Here is an 18,684-nt window from a genome sequence, read left to right on the forward strand (position 1 = left end):
CTTGTAGTCCTAAATTCATATTCTAGACACTCCCACTAGAATATCCACATTTTCTACTAGAATATATTTTTTTATTTTTTTCCTTTGATATCTCTTAACTGGGAGATGCAAATATGAGCAACTAAAGCACTGATTATGGGGGTATTTGAACACAGCCTGAATACAGCAGTAATACAAGGGTCAACATGMAGAAATTTTCCTTTCAATGTTTTATTTTCAAAACACTAAATCAAAGTTTTGAAGTAGATAATAAACATCTTACCAACAAGGTTTGTGGGCTAAAACCTGCTGATTCCAGYGCATGACACATTTCCTCTGTGGAACTCTCCCCACACAAACACTTCCAGAAGAAAAAGCTGCCTGAAGGAAGAATTAGYTGACATTATGAATGGTATCTAAAACCACAATCCCTCTCCTTACACTTATACAAAAGGCAGTCCATTGATCAGGTCCCACTGAGTGCAATACAAAAGAGTAAGCTACATTCAGGATCACCTGATGTTCACCTGCCTGCCAGGTTAAACCACAACAGYCTTTTCTGATGCCCAACATGGGGCAGAGAGGGTTGAGATAATGACAGATCTGACCAGAGCATGTTAAAACAAATTGGTTATTATCATTCCTTATATTATTTTATATAATAATTGGTGGCCACAATGCTGATGGATTTGCTCTCAGAGATGTGTTAGGTAACGTGTAAATTGCTGTACATGTTCTCTGCTGTGCTCTATTACCCCTGCGGGTTTGGTTCAGGTTATCATGTACTTTTTACCACGGTTAAGATCTCTGCTGTAATATCGGCCATTTGTCCGGCCTTCGGGCGCCGTCTAGCGGGAACGATTCGCAATTACACCTTTGCTCCTCCAAGAGCCCATCGGGGGGAAATACCTTCCTCCCCCTTCTCCTTCTCCAGCCACAATCACTCTGCTCAACACYACCCACTATACTCAAAGGGAAGAGAAGGCCATTGGATCTGATGGCAAAAGTGACAGGCATTGCAGCTGAACTAAACAATCAACTTGACACTGAATTAGTGACAACTCTGCACAAGAAGAATTCAGCTCGCTCAGTAAGAGGAACAGGAGAAAGAAGTGGATGAGGTAGGTACTCCAAAACAGAGCCAGCATGAGAGCAGTAGAATGAGGTGGTCACTACTCAGGTAGGAAGAAGAGGAAGAATTTGTAAACAAGGCAGTAACCACAAAATCCCTATCCCTGAGTGAGATGCGAGATATCTGTGAAGATTGCAGTCATAATCCAGGTGAGTACTTTGTAATTCAGCTGTTCCTATGTTGAGGTAACAGGACCAGTAGCCTGAAATGAACGGGTAAGGAAGCCAAAGAGCTGAGATTCCTTTCTAAGGAAGGAGGCATTGACAACAGAATTGGAAAAGGAGCTAAGTCCTCAGCCTCTAGAGTCAACTCCCACCGGGAGTGAAGGGAAGGAATTCCTTTAAGGAATAGGTTATACATCACTCAGGCAAGTGGAGTGATCCAGACTGCACAGAACAGGGTGAAGGCAGCCTTTGGAAAGAACAGAAGATGCAATGGGCTATTAAAGCCTATATGGAATACAGTGGGTGCTGGGACATTCAGACATTGGGATACACACATAGCTAAGGTCACTTGGTTAGTCAGCACTATGGGATCTGCCATTCARACTAAACTTGCCCAATCAAAACTCTTATGTACCATAGAAAGGGATAAAAATATGCTGGGGAACATAATCTATGTTACTGCTGCCTCAGGCAAAAGCAAACCCATTTGTGGAACTGCTTTTGCTGAAGAACCTGGATGCACTTGGGTAAGTCTGATGTGTACCTCAAGAGCACACATCTCTGGGTGAGAACAGTCAAGGATTTGAACTGTATGATGTTAATTTCTATGTAACATTATATAGCATCACTACTATGGATGCTATATGCCATATCAATGGTATTACAATAAACATGACACAGATTAATGACAATTTGATTTTGATGAATCTGGCAAAGTGCAGTGATGATACAACTCCACAAGCACATCAGTGATGGAACCAGAATGACTTTCAGCATGCAGCAATCCAACACCAYACACCATCTCTCCTGTCCTAGACAAGAGGGAGCCCATAGTCATGAACTAAATGAACTCAACGGGCATTTTAGAGGGACCTTGTTGAAAATCTCCACTCCACAAATTAGGGGTCCTTGTTTCCTCAGCTAATGGCCTTATGCTGGCCTTATACTCTGGTCAGCTACCCCATCTCTGAAGCTAAAGTCAGTCCTGTCATTAACTGAACTCTTACGATGTTGCGACCTTGATAGGAACAGCAGGGTACAGCTACTCTGTGAAGTATCCAGCAAACTAATTTAGTGGTGTTAATAATGAATGAGCAGTGGGTACAAGGCTTCAGGGTAATTGTAGCCACAGTTGTAGTTAACTTGTATCAATACCCATCTAGATAGAAAGACTTGTCCGACAGCTGAAGGGGAAAGTCTAGAAGTAGCAGTTACATACCAGGTCAAGGCCAAGACAGGTTGCTATGGCTCTCAAATTGAGGCTAAAACATTTATAGCATCTTAGATGATTAAAATCAATCAGTCCAAGTAAAGTGACAAAGAGTTCAACAGGTCTTACCTAAAGCCACATATTCTCCATCTTCCATATTTTTCACAGTAATTACATCCTTTTCATATTCTAGATACTCTAAGAACATTTTCACAGACAACGTATCATCCTTCTCATCAGTCAACTGAGTGGTAGTTTTAGTATTTTCTTTCTTGTAGTTCTCCAGTAAAGTTTCAAGCCTGTGGAAATCTCTTTCTTCAAGACGAAGCAGTTTAGCCAAGTCCTTAGAAGCAAAAGCAAAAAAATCTCCTATCTCAAGACTTACACAAGTAAATGGTTTCCAAAACAGAGTAAACACTAAAAAAAGACAAAACAGTCAAAATATTTCATTTTGAACACTAAAAATGTCTTTAAGAAAGGCCAAAATAATTGAATAATCTCCTAATCAGTTATTCACATAGCTCAAATGAAGAGTTTGTCTAGCTTCCTTTTTAAGGACCAGAATAGATACATTCCCCRCATTTTTAGATCCTGCTCATGGTATATGTTATGATCATCCCTCAAGTAAATAATTATGCAGCTGTGCAAGCATCAAAATTTGTAACTTATACAGGTCCCAAAATGTCCCTTCAAAATTAAAGTTAAGAATATGCTATGTACTTTGGATAAAGGATGGGTAACMGGAGACTGGGATTTTATTTTCATTGCTATCTCAACTTGATGTGACTCCGAAAGAAAATTAGGTGATTAATTACTAGAYATTTATGAGGCTGAAAGAAAGGTATTGTAAACAATTACTTCATTACAAGTTCCAGGCCACAAAAATGGGTAACTTGCTTACCTCCTTACTCAATATGAGTCTCTGAAAACGTGTTTTTCTAAGTCATCGCCTGATTTTAAAAGACAATGGAATTTTGAATTTACTCACATTATCTGAAGGAGAAGTCTCTTTCTGTATGCTTTGGGAATTTAGTTTGCTAACCAGTTCATAAAGATGTAACAGCTTTAACTTGTTTGCACAGAACTGCATCAGTCCTTCATCCACACACTCCAGCTCTGAGGAGAAATAAAACTGCATTTGAACTTGAACATGTAGCCTGGAATAGTGAAACACACACAGAGAATAGGAGGATTTCTGAAACTCACTGTAATTTTTGAGGCACTGCTCCTTGCAATGACTACATTCAATTCAGAGCAGCATAAAATAATTATTTTTAGAAGAGTTATTAGAGAAAGTTATCATGCTTGTTTTTTAACTGGAGTTGACAATGTGGAACTGAACATAGACAAACCGATTGTCTTTTCCTGGTTTAAGACCTAACTAGACACTGTCAAAAATTAAAATACAGTTCCTATTTCCTTTCATCAGGAATAACAAACTACTATATTCATTCTGACAAGATTTTAAGCATATTCATTGCATTAGAGGAAGGCTTGATATTTATTGATATGAAGCAAACTTCATCTCAGCAAGCCAATGACTTCTGTATTTTTGCAATCCTCATCTCAGAAATTTCTCTATTGACATTCAATTGAATGTCTCTATTGACATTCAAATTCCAGTAACAATTAAAACAGAATATAGGAAACTAACACCAACACAATGTCAAAAAACACCTTCTATTCCAACTTACTAGTCTTTAAAGAAAGCTTTTTTTGGAGATCTTGAAAGAACCTTTCCATACATGATTCCTCTGAATACATAAATTTCACCTGAAACTGCTTCTAAACAAGGTTTCCACCTACAAACCCTTAAACACTTTTGATACATTGTGATTAAAACCCTACCAAAAAAGAGAAAAACACAGCTTGAATTCACAACCACAGCACTCACAGAGCCCAGGACCTGCTTCATATTATCTTTTATCTATTAGACAGAAGTGGAAAAGTATGTAACACTACTCTTCTGAAACTGGAAGGCTAGAACATTAGTCAAGTTTGTGGCATATTGTGACTGTGGGGAAAAAATGTCTTGCTTGACAACAAGAGCTTGATGGTGAAAAATAGTATTAAAGGGCATATTTCTGTTTTTCTTTGGAATTTTTAGGAGTTCTAATGGAAACTGATAATACTACTGATTTAGAATGCCAAACCAAATTTAGGTAGAGAACTGTATGTGTGAAGGCCTCAATCTCCTCTATCTACTTCAAGAAAACTGCAAAGAAACCTATCACTGCAAAGAAACCTATCACATAGAAATTGAGGAGAGATTTCTTCTCAAACATTTCAAACTACAAAAATGTGCTGTCACGTTCTCACTGAAGCAGTAGAAGGGACACAGCCTTTCTGACAGACAAATGGTTTATTCAACCATTTGCAACACTTGCAAACAACAGTGGTAGAGATTCCTTGACTGCTACTGCTGATGCCTCATCTTCTAACAAAGCAAWATGAATCCAGTGGTAACAACAACAAAAAAAGCAGCAGAATTCTGTTGCTGAGAAATAGAATTGCAAAGGAAGTGGCAAAGCACATATTTCTCCACTTCAATTCTCAATACCCAGTTGGAGTCTCTAAAATGGGTCAAGCACAAAGTTTGCCCAATTTAGAAAGAAGAATGTATAATTTCAAAGAAACAGTCTTGCAGATGCTCAGCAACAAAATTTTGAACTGGCAATGACATTTCCAAATAAAGGCTCAGAAATCTCTGCTAAAACATGAGGTATTTGGTAAACTTCAGCTAGTTTACCAAAAAAAGATACTAGGCATGAGGTCAGAGCTCAGATCGTCATTGATAAGGATTTTGTGCTTCAAAATTAAAATTCACAGATCATACCACATCCTTATTTCCTTCTTTGGAGAGAGAACAGATTAAAATATCTACAGACAAAACCCTATGAACCTTCTTCTAAAAAAAACTTTTACAGCACACAAGTACCCAGACCAGCTGTTGTTGGGTTTGGGCTGTTTTTTGTTTTTTTAATATAATCACAAGTTACTAGGCACCCAACAAGCATAGCAAAGCATACTTGCTAGCAAGCTATTTGCAGTCTGCATTAAAAAAATAACACAGAAAAGCAACACCCTGTGATATCTGGCACCAAAACTAAGCAGACCAAGTGTGACCTCCCTATGGAGCAGAACATTTCTACAGTAGTCTCATAGCACTGCAGATGAAGTGCAAATGCCTTTCCATATTTGCAAAAAAAAAAATCCACCTACCCTGTTTTTTTAAATTATCCATTAATGTCTGAGTGATGTTTGTGAGAGAAGAAAGTGGCACATGTTCACTTGTCAGTATACTTTCCAAAGCCTGTTAAGCAGATATTCAAGAGAATTAAACATTCACTTAATTTATTGCAAAAACATGCAAGTTAAGCCAACAACAGCACAACTTTGACCACGATTTTTCATTGTATTTCATTTTCACATACACTTGTTCCTACAGAAAGGTTTTCTCTCTTTTTATTATTCATGGACAATGCCTTGGGGAAGTCATATGTCCAAGTTAATTCTAGTCAATATGTTGCAAAAAAAAAAAAAAACAACCCAGAAAAAACACACAGAAACCCTAAACAGCTCCATTACTTGCTTCAAGTAATTATAGGAAAAAACTCAAATTATTTTGAAAGATTCAGCACACTGATAATGCAGTACTTTTTTCTACTATTCAAGTATACTCTAAATGTTCACCTGTTTTTTTGTAGCAGGATATTTGATGTCAAGTATTAATTCCTTTGCTTCAGCTTCAATTAAATCTGCAAAGAAAGACAACCACAACTTCAATCCATATTTCTCAAATCCTTCTAAGGAGCAGGTCAACCTGCACCACAGTTAGGGTGTATATGGGTTCATAACATGGAGATAAAGATGCTGTCAGAGCAGCTACCAAAGTAAATTTGGGGAAAATGAAAATAAATAACCGAAACTTCAACCTACTTAAAGATCATAACTCAGCACATATAGCTGTCAGAATGCACCACACCATACTTGTGATTGTACACTTAGAGGTCAGATAATCCAAGAACCCTTTGATAACACACAATCTTAAGAAATTATACAAGAGAACCTACCTGGATCTGAGGTTTTAGCTTTGAGTAAAGCATTTAACTTCTTCACCAGATGCATATCCTTCGCTCGTTCACTCTTTTTATCACTGAAGGAAAAGAATTTTTAATTCTTTTAATGAGTGAAGAAAACTAGAAGCAATTATTCAAAAACACTGCATTTTTWAAATTATTTATGCTACTTTAAGGTAACATCACAATAATGAAAATCAAGTTAATCCAYACAAACCAATGAGACTATTATAGAATACTATTCAGCTTGAAAAGGAACACCAGAATTGCTGTCTCCAACRGTTTCCAAAAACAATAATGAAATTGATTTTCTTATACAGAGCATAGAAAGTCCTTACCTCAGTGCTAAATGGAAAGGTACATGGACAGTTTTTACACTTCCAGAGACTGGRTCAACAAGGCATATCTGGTAAGTCTGGGGCTGCCACCCCTGACTGGTCACATTGTTCAGACCCATTATTTTATAACCAGGATACAACAACCTGAAACCAATAAAAACACGTTTACAGAGAAGAAAAAAATTAGCAATCTCCCCTTTCCACACACTAAATAAAAGGACAAGAAGTTTTACAAAGCTAAGGTTTAACAATTGCTAAGCATCTTTATCAGAAAAGACAGTAGAGTGATGAAATATGACAAAATCCCCATCTCCAGAATGACAAGCTGCATTCAGTACAAACCCCAGGCAGCACAAGAAGGGCTGCCAGCACCACTAGCAATTCACTGGCATATCCACGTATCAATTTATTGCAGCAGCATAGCCACCATGCCTACCTGCTACTTGTTTCTTACCTGCAATATTTTCCCACATTGAAGGCTCCAACCCGAGGCCCTTGCTGTGTGCTCCACACTTCCAGAATGCCTCTCCTTGGAGCATATATCACAAGGAACTGAGCTACCCTGCTTGGACCCTGTGCATTTCCAAAAGGAGAAGAATCCATCTTCTCAGTTTCCCTCTCCTGAAGGTCCTCTACAGTCTGTATCCAACCAACTTCAGCATCACGGTATCCTTTGTAAGAGAAGACACAAGTTCATTAGCGTGCAGTAATTAATAAAGGATTAGTACACAACACCAGCTACATAAGTGCTATTTCTGCATCAAGCTGTTATCTTGAGCTTTGTTTTCAACCATGCTACTCCTGACTCCWCTGAAGAACACTGGTCCATTGACTTGGAATAGGGCCCTCCAGAGAGAGGCCAAATGCAGCCTTTGGCAAAGCTTTGGGGAGGAACAAATTCTTCTGAAGACACAAAAAAACCCCAAACCCATCAGGTCAGTACTCTGGACATTACACCAATTCAAGAGACTGAGGAGTCCCTTGCTGTGAAGTCACCATGATGAAATGAGAATCTAACAAGCTGTATATCTTCTGATTTTTCAAAGTGTTTATTTTCTCAGAGGAATTAGAGAGTACTAGAACTTATCAAGAGAAAGAACCTTGGAGAATAGAGCTAAAGCTCTACCAGAAAAAAATACAAACCAAAGAAACCAAATTTTAACTGCGTGCCACATAAGTATTGAAGGGATTTACAATAATACCATCATGGACTTTATATTACATCTGATTTTTGTTTGTAATGAAGCAATATACTAAAATTCTTGAAATTCTAAGTCTGAACATAATAATTTGCTACACTAATACCATTACCATACCTTTCCACATGCGAACTGCAAGTCCTCTTGTAACATCCAGCAAAATAACCCTTCCAAATTCATCTGTTACTGCTGCTAAAGTGTTACATGGAGAAAGACATATCCTCTCACCATGGCGACGGGAGTCRGGAAGTCCAAACCTACAAAAATAATGAGAATCAAGCAAAACCACTACATACATGCTTTTCTTCAGAAATAGTTAAGATTTTCCTGTAAGGATTAAGATATCTTTTTTTTAGGGTAACATAAGGTATGGGTAAAACTACGAGCAAATTATTAAGAAGGTTCTTGTGCTGTCTGCAAAGATGTGTCACAGCTCTGCCTAAGTCCTACTGAAAAAATCCAAGTTCAGAAAGTAGGGTAAGTGATTGCCTTGTCATGCACTGTCAGGTAATGATCTCAGGGTTCTGGATGACTTTATATGCCCTTTCTTATTGCTGAAGAGTCTTGARGATACTTCAAAATAAGGAAAACCAGTGAGGAAATCTGTCTTATCTGCTTTCTTGACAACATTGGGCTTAAAGCTGTTGTTCTCATTCTCATTTCTCCACAATCAACAGTGAAACAGAGCAGTTTTCAAGAGATTTAAACTGCCACAAGTAGCAAGCATCTCATGTGGTTTCTGTGAAGCATTTTGGTGATGCAGGAGTGTATATGTGTACCCATACTGTGTTTAAAGTATGCACACTGCTCTTGAACAGTAACAATGAACTCACACACTGGAATGGAAAGATTCAAATATACACTTGTCCAGAATGATAAAGTCAAATGAAACAAACTATCATCACTACTTCAGGTCAAGAAAAATTACCATGTTCAATTATGCACCTTTCAAAATAATTCAAACACTTAAAACCACAAGAGATCTACAACAACTACCAAAAAAAAAAAAAAAAAAACCATCTTACCTCACTGCCAATGGGGTTGCAGGTTCCACTTTTGGTTTCTGTTTTTGGACAGGTTCTTCTTCATGTTTACTCTTCCAACCAAGCCAGCCACTTGCAACAGAAAAATATGTAAGAAGAATTACACTAATGGTCCTAAAAATCCTCAAAATATGTAGCTACTACTACTTTTTTTTTTWWARATTTTATTACCTGGCAGCATTAAATAATGCTGAAGTCAGTTTACTTGCAACTGCTAAGGCAACATGAGACAACAGTGGCTGTGAGCTACCCTGAAAGAAAGGAATAAAGTGTTTAGAAAGTTAGGAAACAGTCAGCTGTGAACCACACTGAAATGAAGGAACAAAGCCTTTAGAAATCCAAGAAATAGTTCTTACACTGAACTCAACTGCAGAATAGTTTTTCAGGCATCCTATGGACTTTCAGCTCAGAAATCATAGCTTTAAGAACTGCAAAATTTTAATTCATTGCCCCCAGAAAAGTCATTTGGACATCTCTTTACCATTTCAAAATCCTCCTGCAAGTCAGTGGTAGCTCAGTATGTTTGTCTGCAACAGAAGTTAAAAAAACCCTGTGTATGATCTATCACAGAGAGCTGGTTTATGGCTTTGGCATCCTTGAAAATATCAGTATGAGCAGTTTTTTCATAAACATATTGGAAAATTAACTACAAAACCTCAAAATTCCAATTCTAGCATTTTCAATTAACTTTTGAGCCCATTAAGGACAGCATACATGTAGGGTCTGAATGTACAAGACACACAGCTACACTGACATCCTTTTTCTCCAAAACAACAGAAGATGATGTAAATAAGCTACAGGTTAAGCATAAATWGTAGTTTTATCCTACATCACTACAATGTACTCAGGTTATGTGTGTACATAATCAAAGGCCAAAGACCTCCAAAAATCTGTAYGATGCATGTTTACACACCAACTTAATTTTTCAAAAATACTTCAGTTACTTAGTCGGCAATAAATTAAGGAATTTTTTTAAAAATTACTTGACTATCACATTCAATTTAAGATAGAAAATAAAATTTCTCATTAGCAGTAACCCAGGCTAACATTACTATCACATCCACTCCAAATCATTCCAATTTCAAAAGATCAAGAAGGGGAAATGTCAGCATAAAATGAATGTAAGAATAYTTCAGCAATACTCATGCAGGAAAAAAGGATTAATTATTCAAAGTTTCAGCAGGTCAGCTTTGTAGTACATACCTCCAGGGCAAAAAAGAACCCAGCGAAAGGATTGGCTCCAACAGTAACATACTGGGACATAGCAGGTGGACTGTTTTTTATAGCTGCATTATATCCTCCTATATTGGAGGCAGTCTTCATTTGATCAAAAGGACACAGTGTCATGATGCCTAACAAAAAACATTAAARTGAATGTCTTATACATTCAAAACAAAGGCATGCAATTGCTCTAAAAGCATAAATATATTCCTGCCTCCTTGACCCACCAGACAACATTCAGGGGGAAGGGAACAGCTTTAACCACAGAAATTCCAAACAACATGGCAAAATTAACCTAATGGACTTGGGTTAATTATAAAGCGCATCTGGTTTGTTCAGAAGAAAAAAAAAACAATGGAGTTCAGCAGCAAAAATACATGTACCAAATTCACTTTACCTACCTTGATAGCAGCCTTGTGACCTCTTATCTGCTTTTGTAGAATGGGTRGAAGAGAAACTAAGCTTACTATCCCTCAGATATGCCTCTCTGACAAGAACTGAGGCTTCTGCAAATTCCTGAAGGGTAAAAGTCTTTGAGAGCCTAAAGTTCAATTTGTCCTTTTTTGGAAAGGAGCAATCTCAAATTTAATTTTCCTTACATGCTAGACTCAAGAAAGACCCACACCAGTTTCAACCTGCCTGCCAGACAGTTCTTTCACCTGACAGAAATGGGAATAACTGCATCTGATCTGGTCTCTCTCAGCTGTTTTTTTCCAAACAACAAAGGACAAGACAGCTACAGCTGTAAGAGGGAAGACTAAATCATACTAGAAAAGAGAGTAAAATATATTTTTGATACTGATTCAGGAGATCATTCACTATGACAGCCTTCTTCCATTATTTACTTCTATCCAACCAGTATCACTAAGTGCTCTCAACCCGACTTTAACAGCACAAAAATATTAATATAATTTATTTATATTATTGAAACGAAACAGAAATGCTTACCAATGCTAGCATGGTCAACAATCGTATCCACATCTTGCAAACCCCATTTCTTATATGCCAGTGGTGGAGGCTGAACATTCTCATTGCCAGATGCTGCAGCTGACAAAAGTTGGTAAAGAATAAAAAAATTTYTACTGAGTCAAAAGACAAAGGAATAGAGTAACAGAGAGGGGGACAYCCTGATGCAATATGAACCACAAAATAAACCCGTTTTAAGCTGACATGCATTTAAACATCTGTTAAAACGGCCTTTTAAAATATTTACCTTAAGAAGATTAAAACATTTAAAAAAATTAACTGAGTAGAAATGCACATAATATTCCATCACAGCTGTCTTTTGTAATTGCAGAGAGTTTATTCACTAGCTATTTATGGCATAATCTTCTGTATGATTTAAAAAGTTAAAGTTTACTGTAGTTTACAGTTACTGTACTACAGTAACTGTAGTTTACAATTCTACCAGTTCTCTGGTTTGGGCATGTTTAGGTGGAAACTTCTCCACCCAWGAACTTGCAAAATCAGTACACTCACTAGATATGTAAGAGCAGGARGTAAGAAGAGTAAAAACTAAACCAGTGAAACTTTCAAAGTATCTATTATCCCCAACATAGATGATGGAGAATAAAGATAAAGCACTCCAGCTGTAGATACTGCAACAAGCTCTAAGTCCTTTTCAACACCTTACTTGTGCTATCTATTACACAGTAGTGTCACATAATTCTTCTTTCCCCCCTGGAAACTGATCTTATTTCCAAATTACAGAACAGACACTGTACTAAAGTATCAGGATCAAAGTCTGCACAATCAARCCAGGCATCAAAAGCCTTAGACATTAACACAAAGGGCAGCGACCACCACTGYGATAATCACAGCCCTGAGGTCTTTATTAGGAAGAAGAGAATTCCACTGACAGTGACATGCTACGAAGCACTTTAGCAGTCTGCTGTGGCTTAAAGCCAGTGGACAGCTGAGCACCACATCACAGCTCATTTGCTTACTCCTAGTGGGATGGGGAAGAGAGTCACAAGAGTGAAAGGGAGAACACTTGAGGGCTGAGGTAAAGACAGCATGCAAACAAAGCAAAATAATTAATTTTCTTCAATTCTTCACATCAGCAGGCAGGTATTTAGCTACCTCTAGGAATGCAGGGCTTCATCACATGTAACAGCTACTTGGGAAGTCAAATGCCTTGACTCTGAAGTTTCCCCCTTCCTCCTTTTTTCCCCACAGCTTTTATTTCCAGGAATATAATCATATGGCATAAGATCTCTCTTTGGTCAGTTGGAGACAGCTGTCCCAACGGTATCCTTCCCTATTGCTGGTGAACCCCCAGCCTGCTCACCATCAGGGCAGTGTGAGAAACAAAAAAAGACACTGTGTAAGCACAGCTCCACAGCAGCTAAAACATCAGCATGCTATCAGTGCTGTACTCATCACAAATCCAAAACACAGCTACTATGAAAAAACCTAACTCTATCCCAGCCAAAAGCAGTGTACAGTATTATGGCGAGCATGCAGAAGACAGTCAATACTACTTGGACAACTTGGATTTTGAGGACATTTTCTGTAAAGGCAGAAACAGCCCCGAATGCAGTAGGTGTCAATATATTAATGAACAAGCAAGGAAGATCTAAATTCCACCTTCATTGATATTTAACCTAAGTAAATTGCATAAAAACATAGAAAACTATTAACAGATTGAAAAACAAACATTTCYTCTTACACGTACCTCTTGCTACCTGATTGCGACATGCACGAAGGGACTGAAAGAGGCTGAAGCCATCAATTGTCACAATTGCTGCTGGGTACAAGATACTCAGTTCTTCATTCTAAGAAAAAAATGAGAAGAGGGAGACAAAAAATAGATCACTGCTACTGCCATAGCTCTTCTCTTCTGGCTTTTTATACTATTAACTACACAAAGATGAGGATTACATCCAGAGAGTTAATATCTAAAAAGCCACATGCAACAGACTAAGGCAAGACTACAGAAATTYAATATTAAAGTGTCCCAAAAATTATTTTAGGCAACTAATTTTATATTTTTATCTTCTTCTAATAACATCTTTGCTTAATATATTTTATGGCTTAGGAAGAAAATATGTAAGCTACAGCAGCTTGTGAAGGCCACAGAAAATCAAGTTCATCTAGAATGCAAACATCACGGTTTTAGGAAGACAAATTCTGAAGCTGGATTAGTGCCTGCCTGAATTAGCACTTGAGCATATAAATGCTAAGCTGGTGATACAAATTCAGGACTCAAATTCCTTAATGCTTCTATATTTCAAAACTCATCCCAAAAATGTAGTGCTAAACCACATGAGTATTTGTACACAGCAAACTTGGCAATTTCTGTAACTTCATTAGTTTTCCACACAAAGCTCACAAACTCAGCCAAGAGCAAGGAAAACTGCCTTCTTTACTCAACAGCCCGAGCTCTGCAGAGCCTTCTCTGCAGGAAATACACATAATGACATGCAGGTTCCTAGCCCTATAAATATTCTTTTAATTTCCAGCTATCTTCTCTGTGAAATAATTAAGGTAAGTTCTTATAAATGAGTACAAATAGCTCTTGGCACCCGTTACATTTATTCCTTTCATCAATGCATTATATTTTTTGCACATAAATAAATAAACAGAAAATGAATGAAGTATTCCTTTGCAAGGTTATCACAGAGAAAAACAGACAAATCTATAGAACTAATACTCAAAAAAATAAAAATAGATTCTGAATCCTCAAACTGTACAGGCATGAATACATCTAGAACAAGAAATCAAGTTTCTCATTCTAAGGAATTGTCCATCCCATCAAAAACTGGTAAAGGATGCAGAGGATTCACAGAGGAGACTCCCTTCCATACCCCATAACACTGCCACTTCGCTTTTGAAATAATYTGACAAAACCTGTTCTGTGACACCAGGATGCCGGGGAATTTCATAGGTTCTGCACTTTAACTGTAGGACAGGATCTTCATTCAAAAGCTGTGCAAGAAGCAGTACTCCACTCTAGAAGAGAAAGGACAAGAAGCATGACATTTCTGTCCCTTATCTTTGGGAAGGCAAAAAGCACCATCTGCAGAGACTAAAGTTTAAAACACAAGATGTTTATGACAAGAGCTCCCTTGTACTGCTTTGATGAGAAACTCACCTCTGTGTAAAACCGAACATAGCCAGAAGTGAAGCCAACCACAATGCAGGTCCAATCAGGGCGGCCTGTCGAGCTCCTGTTTCACAAAGATAGACTGAAGTTAAAAACAAATCTTCCTCTAAGCTAGAGACATAGAAGTGTCATGTAAGGAGACAAGTAATACATCCTTACCTCTTCTGACTTGCCAATGGAATACACAACACACTACTCACGCATTCACTAGAAATAGAAACACAAAATTAGGTGGTTTTCTCTAGTTGCGAAATTTTACTCTACACAAGAGATCTTGCCATGTCAGCATTTTCAAAGTTTTAGTAACTTATTAATGCAGCACACCATATATCAAATTCACAGTAAGAATCAAAAATAGTCCCTTCATTTTAAAGACATTTTCAATTACAAGTTCAAGAGTGCCCAAATAGACTGCATGAGTACTTTTTGTACCTGGTMAATGCCATCTTTCATAAATCACAGACTGATTATTCTGTCAGTACTGTTCAGAAGATTCAAATTAAATTTCACGTACCTAAAGGTAAATTATTTTTTATGATCTATATACCACAAGCAAGCGCTTTTTCTTTTTTTAAGAGCCAACTGAACCATACTTACCAAAATAAATGTTTGAAATATACAATTAGGTAGATTTTATATCCACTGCCTTTCACTGCCTTATAATTTGAGAGCATTTGAATATGGTCTTTCCAGCTAATGCAATAACTGGGCATGCTCAATGACGAGCAAAGCATGCAGAGGGCAAGCAGATGAGCAGGCCTCAATATCTCAAATCAGAACTTATTTAACCGTTACCATGATACAAAGTTTTACACTGTCTGGGGAAACAGAAGCAGTAMAAAGGTTTTATTAGACAGCATATAAATTTAAGATGATATCCCAAAGAGCACTTAAAGCATAAATGCCTGCAGTACTGTTTAATATTTACATTTCAGGTCACCTTCATTTCCACAAGAGTGACTAAATAAGCAGGCTAGACAATTAGAGAAGGAAAAATTTTTAAATGCTAAGTTGACATGAGTTGCAATTTTATTACAWCCTCAAAGCAACATTAAATATCTCAGGGAAGTCTCACTTTCCAATAGTAAAGCTTAGCCACCAAAGAACAYTCTCAGATGAAGGCAACTTTGGGAAAGAAAAGAAAGACCAAAAACCAACCAAAAAAASTGTTTTGACAATCTCACAGTAACTAACATATTTACACGTCCACAGAGTAATAAGTCAAAATAAATAAAAATGTATTAAATACAAATGCACCTATCTAAAGAGAGCTACTTGTTCCATAGGATAGTGTCCTTCAGGGTGGTAACAGTAGTAAGAAGCAAACCCTAAACCAGATTTTCCTTTTTTTTTTAAAAAAAAAAAAAACAAAAGATGTCAAGGTATTTTTCAAGTGCATGGCAACAGCAGTTTTATAAAAGGATTATAATTTTTACAGATTGGAGAAAAGCTCAGGAAGTCAACACCTCATGCAGCAAACAGAAGGTTGAAGGCAATAGGGAGCWTGTTCAAAGGCAGACAGCAATTCAAGGCTGCAAATGTAACAGCAAAGTGAAAAATCTTATTCCATATGGAAGATTCAAAAAAGCATCTGTCTGGTTATTTGAAGACAGATTGAGCAAAAATATTGTATAAATACCAAATGTATGACCAAAGCAAATTTTTCAAGTCCCTAAGTGACTCAGAACCCAAAACCATATTTTGATCAGAGAGATGACTTTATACTTGTTTGTGATTTTGAAAATTAAAATAAGTATTTCTAAAACAACGTCATACATTTCCAGTTGCAACATCCCCTAAGAAAATTTCACCTCTACTATAAAGTAGTAAGGGAGCTACTCTTCAAAGGAGTAAGCATGATGACCCAGACCTCTTAAAATGTCTAAATTACACAAAAATACACTGATTTGCAGAGAACTTTTTTAATTTGTATGAACTTGTCCTGTGATACCACACAATGCATTGGAGTGAGCTTTGCAGTCTGTTTCTCATCACCCATGGTACTCTGTTTTTTATTTCCAATACTAATACACACAAGACCATGAATGCACTTAGAAGAAATGAAAAAGAATGCAAGTAAAAAGCATGTTACTAATTGCTAAACATGAAATTAACATTTTGATCACAGTTGCATTTCAACACCTACCCTTCTTCAACATTCAGAGAGCCACTCCAGCCAACAGCATATTGCATTTCCTCCTTTCCCTTGTCACTGTGCTTCCATTTAGCTGCCATGAAGAATAAAGATATCTGTAAAACTGCAACGTATTGCATCTCACAAATGTAGTTCTATTTCTAATTCTTCTCTTTGGTRCAATACATCCTGCCATACTTAGATSAAGTGCCAATTACAAACCYTGAAGACCATAAAAATGAAAAGACACTTTAGTGACTTTTCTAAAAAACTAATATATTTTCTTAGAAATTTACATAGAAGAACAYACCACTAAAATTCTGAAATGCCTAGATTTGTTTAAAAATATTTACACAGTAATCCATCACATTTCAAAAGGTTCAACTCATGAAAGAGGAATCCTTAGGAAAGAAGYATGAAGCAAGGACAAAGTTCTGGGAACATCACTGAACATGAGCTAAAACAAATAGAAAATTTTAATTTTAACTGCCAAGAACMTAAGTCCCACATTAAATCTGACAATCTTTAATCATTGCATCATGATTTGATGTTATAAGACACCATACTTCGTTATTCACAGGGCGCTGCTACTGCTGATATTTGTCTAACTCTCAGGTGTCAATGGATAACCAAAACCAAGTTAATGTTGTGTGCSATTTGTCTGACACCTAAAACCTGAGGCACAGGGACATTTCTGCCCATGTGGGACAGTTGCCACTGTGCAGTTCATCAGAGGCAGCTCTCCAGTGAGTTATTTAAATCACTACTTTATACTTGATCCAGTAASAACTTTATGGGGACTGCTGCTATCTTTTCATTTTTGATGATAAATTAGCAACTAGTCTACTGAAGGTTTGGAACACACAGCTTTGCTGAGAATGACAAAGCAGTATGACAACTCAATGCAATCAGCCCAGTTATACAAGTCTGAGTTTCAACAGTCTGATTTTTTGTTTTAAAAATGTCATATTCCCCATATCAGGATGTTCCCATTCATCATGCTCACRTCACCCACTGCAGCTGTCAATAGACAGGAACTCCAAACAACAGCACTGATATAAACAGCAGCTGGCTGACCAGCGCTTCTATATTATTTGGGATATCTTCAAAAGTTCCCAGAACCCTACTTTAGAGTAAAACATAAAGCCACCCATTGTTCACAATGGAATTCACCCATTGTTCAAGAATTTTTTTATCAAAGGTGAAAATCTCAGAAACAATTCACATTAATACTCTATGGCTCAGGTCATTTTTAAGGGAAAAGTAAAACAAGGTCAAGCATTTCTTAATGGCTATAACCAATACATAAGTTTTTGTTTTCTTACTGAAAAAAATTAATGCCAGTATCTCTGAGCATTTTAAAACAACAGGGTAGTTATACCACATATGAGTCATATGTGACAAAATAGTTTTCACAGGTCAAAACACAGCTCAGAAGTAAAGACAAAGCAACTTACTTGACAAGCAGCACCTAGAAAATGCATGATGTGTACTACAAAACACTCCAAAATTCTTGAAGATATGACTTGGGGCATAACAGAAGGGAGTGAGGCAAATCTCATTCTGGGTACTATAAAGTGTCCTAGCATAAACACTCAGTGGAAGGGATACTTACACACTAAGAAGACTGCTTTCTGTTCATTAGCTATTACCATCAGGTCATTGGTTGGTGACAAGGACAACACACAGTCCTGAAGCCAGTAATTTCTCTGGTTCTTGGAATTAGATTCCTCTTCTTCCTATAGGTAAAGCTTTAGTCAATGTATTTAACAATTTTTAAACACAGCAGAGCTTGCAAGACTCTTGAGAACAATCTGGCTTGCCCTCCATAGCAGYGCTGAATGGACTTTTTATTACTGACCACATCACTTCAGCTCCAACTTGCATGAAAAGCCCTTGAGAAATACATCAGCCTTGCACTGTGTGTTTACAAAACAGAAAACAAAGAAGTACTCATCACTAGCTCTACTAAAAAACATCTTTCGAAGAGACACTAAGAGAATGAGATTTAAAGTTTTAAAATCCTTGATTAGAGAGTAGAGACAAYSTCTGCAGTTACTCTCATTACAAAAATTAA

The 18,684-nt window shown here is 37.2% G+C and overlaps 1 protein-coding gene across 4 annotated transcripts in view; it reads right to left on the reverse strand.

Annotated features, from left to right (window-relative positions):
- RAB3GAP2 (RAB3 GTPase activating non-catalytic protein subunit 2) overlaps window positions 1-18,684 on the reverse strand; it is a 43,221-nt gene that overhangs the window by 13,014 nt on the left and 11,523 nt on the right. For 2 of the 4 annotated variants that reach the window (XM_057386444.1, XM_057386443.1), the window contains exons 3-21: window positions 18,223-18,346; window positions 16,620-16,701; window positions 14,633-14,680; window positions 14,462-14,537; window positions 14,218-14,319; window positions 13,043-13,142; window positions 11,314-11,412; window positions 10,348-10,496; window positions 9,316-9,395; window positions 9,127-9,216; window positions 8,219-8,358; window positions 7,357-7,573; window positions 6,903-7,046; window positions 6,559-6,641; window positions 6,179-6,243; window positions 5,708-5,798; window positions 3,474-3,601; window positions 2,615-2,828; window positions 263-360 (exon numbers count right to left, since the gene is read on the reverse strand). In XM_057386444.1, the coding sequence (XP_057242427.1) occupies window positions 263-360; window positions 2,615-2,828; window positions 3,474-3,601; window positions 5,708-5,798; window positions 6,179-6,243; window positions 6,559-6,641; window positions 6,903-7,046; window positions 7,357-7,573; window positions 8,219-8,358; window positions 9,127-9,216; window positions 9,316-9,395; window positions 10,348-10,496; window positions 11,314-11,412; window positions 13,043-13,142; window positions 14,218-14,319; window positions 14,462-14,537; window positions 14,633-14,680; window positions 16,620-16,701; window positions 18,223-18,346 (2,130 nt within the window). Of the gene's footprint in view, window positions 1-262; window positions 361-2,614; window positions 2,829-3,473; window positions 3,602-5,707; window positions 5,799-6,178; window positions 6,244-6,558; window positions 6,642-6,902; window positions 7,047-7,356; window positions 7,574-8,218; window positions 8,359-9,126; window positions 9,217-9,315; window positions 9,396-10,347; window positions 10,497-11,313; window positions 11,413-13,042; window positions 13,143-14,174; window positions 14,320-14,461; window positions 14,538-14,632; window positions 14,681-16,619; window positions 16,702-18,222; window positions 18,347-18,684 lie in introns of those variants that run through there. The other 2 variants (XM_057386445.1, XM_057386446.1) reach the window with 2 other exon arrangements.

The sequence above is a fragment of the Malurus melanocephalus genome, unplaced genomic scaffold, assembly GCF_030028575.1.
Source record: "Malurus melanocephalus ecotype Western Australia unplaced genomic scaffold, MMel_1.1 scaffold_968, whole genome shotgun sequence".
In the NCBI taxonomy this organism is placed as follows: Eukaryota; Metazoa; Chordata; class Aves; order Passeriformes; family Maluridae; genus Malurus; species Malurus melanocephalus.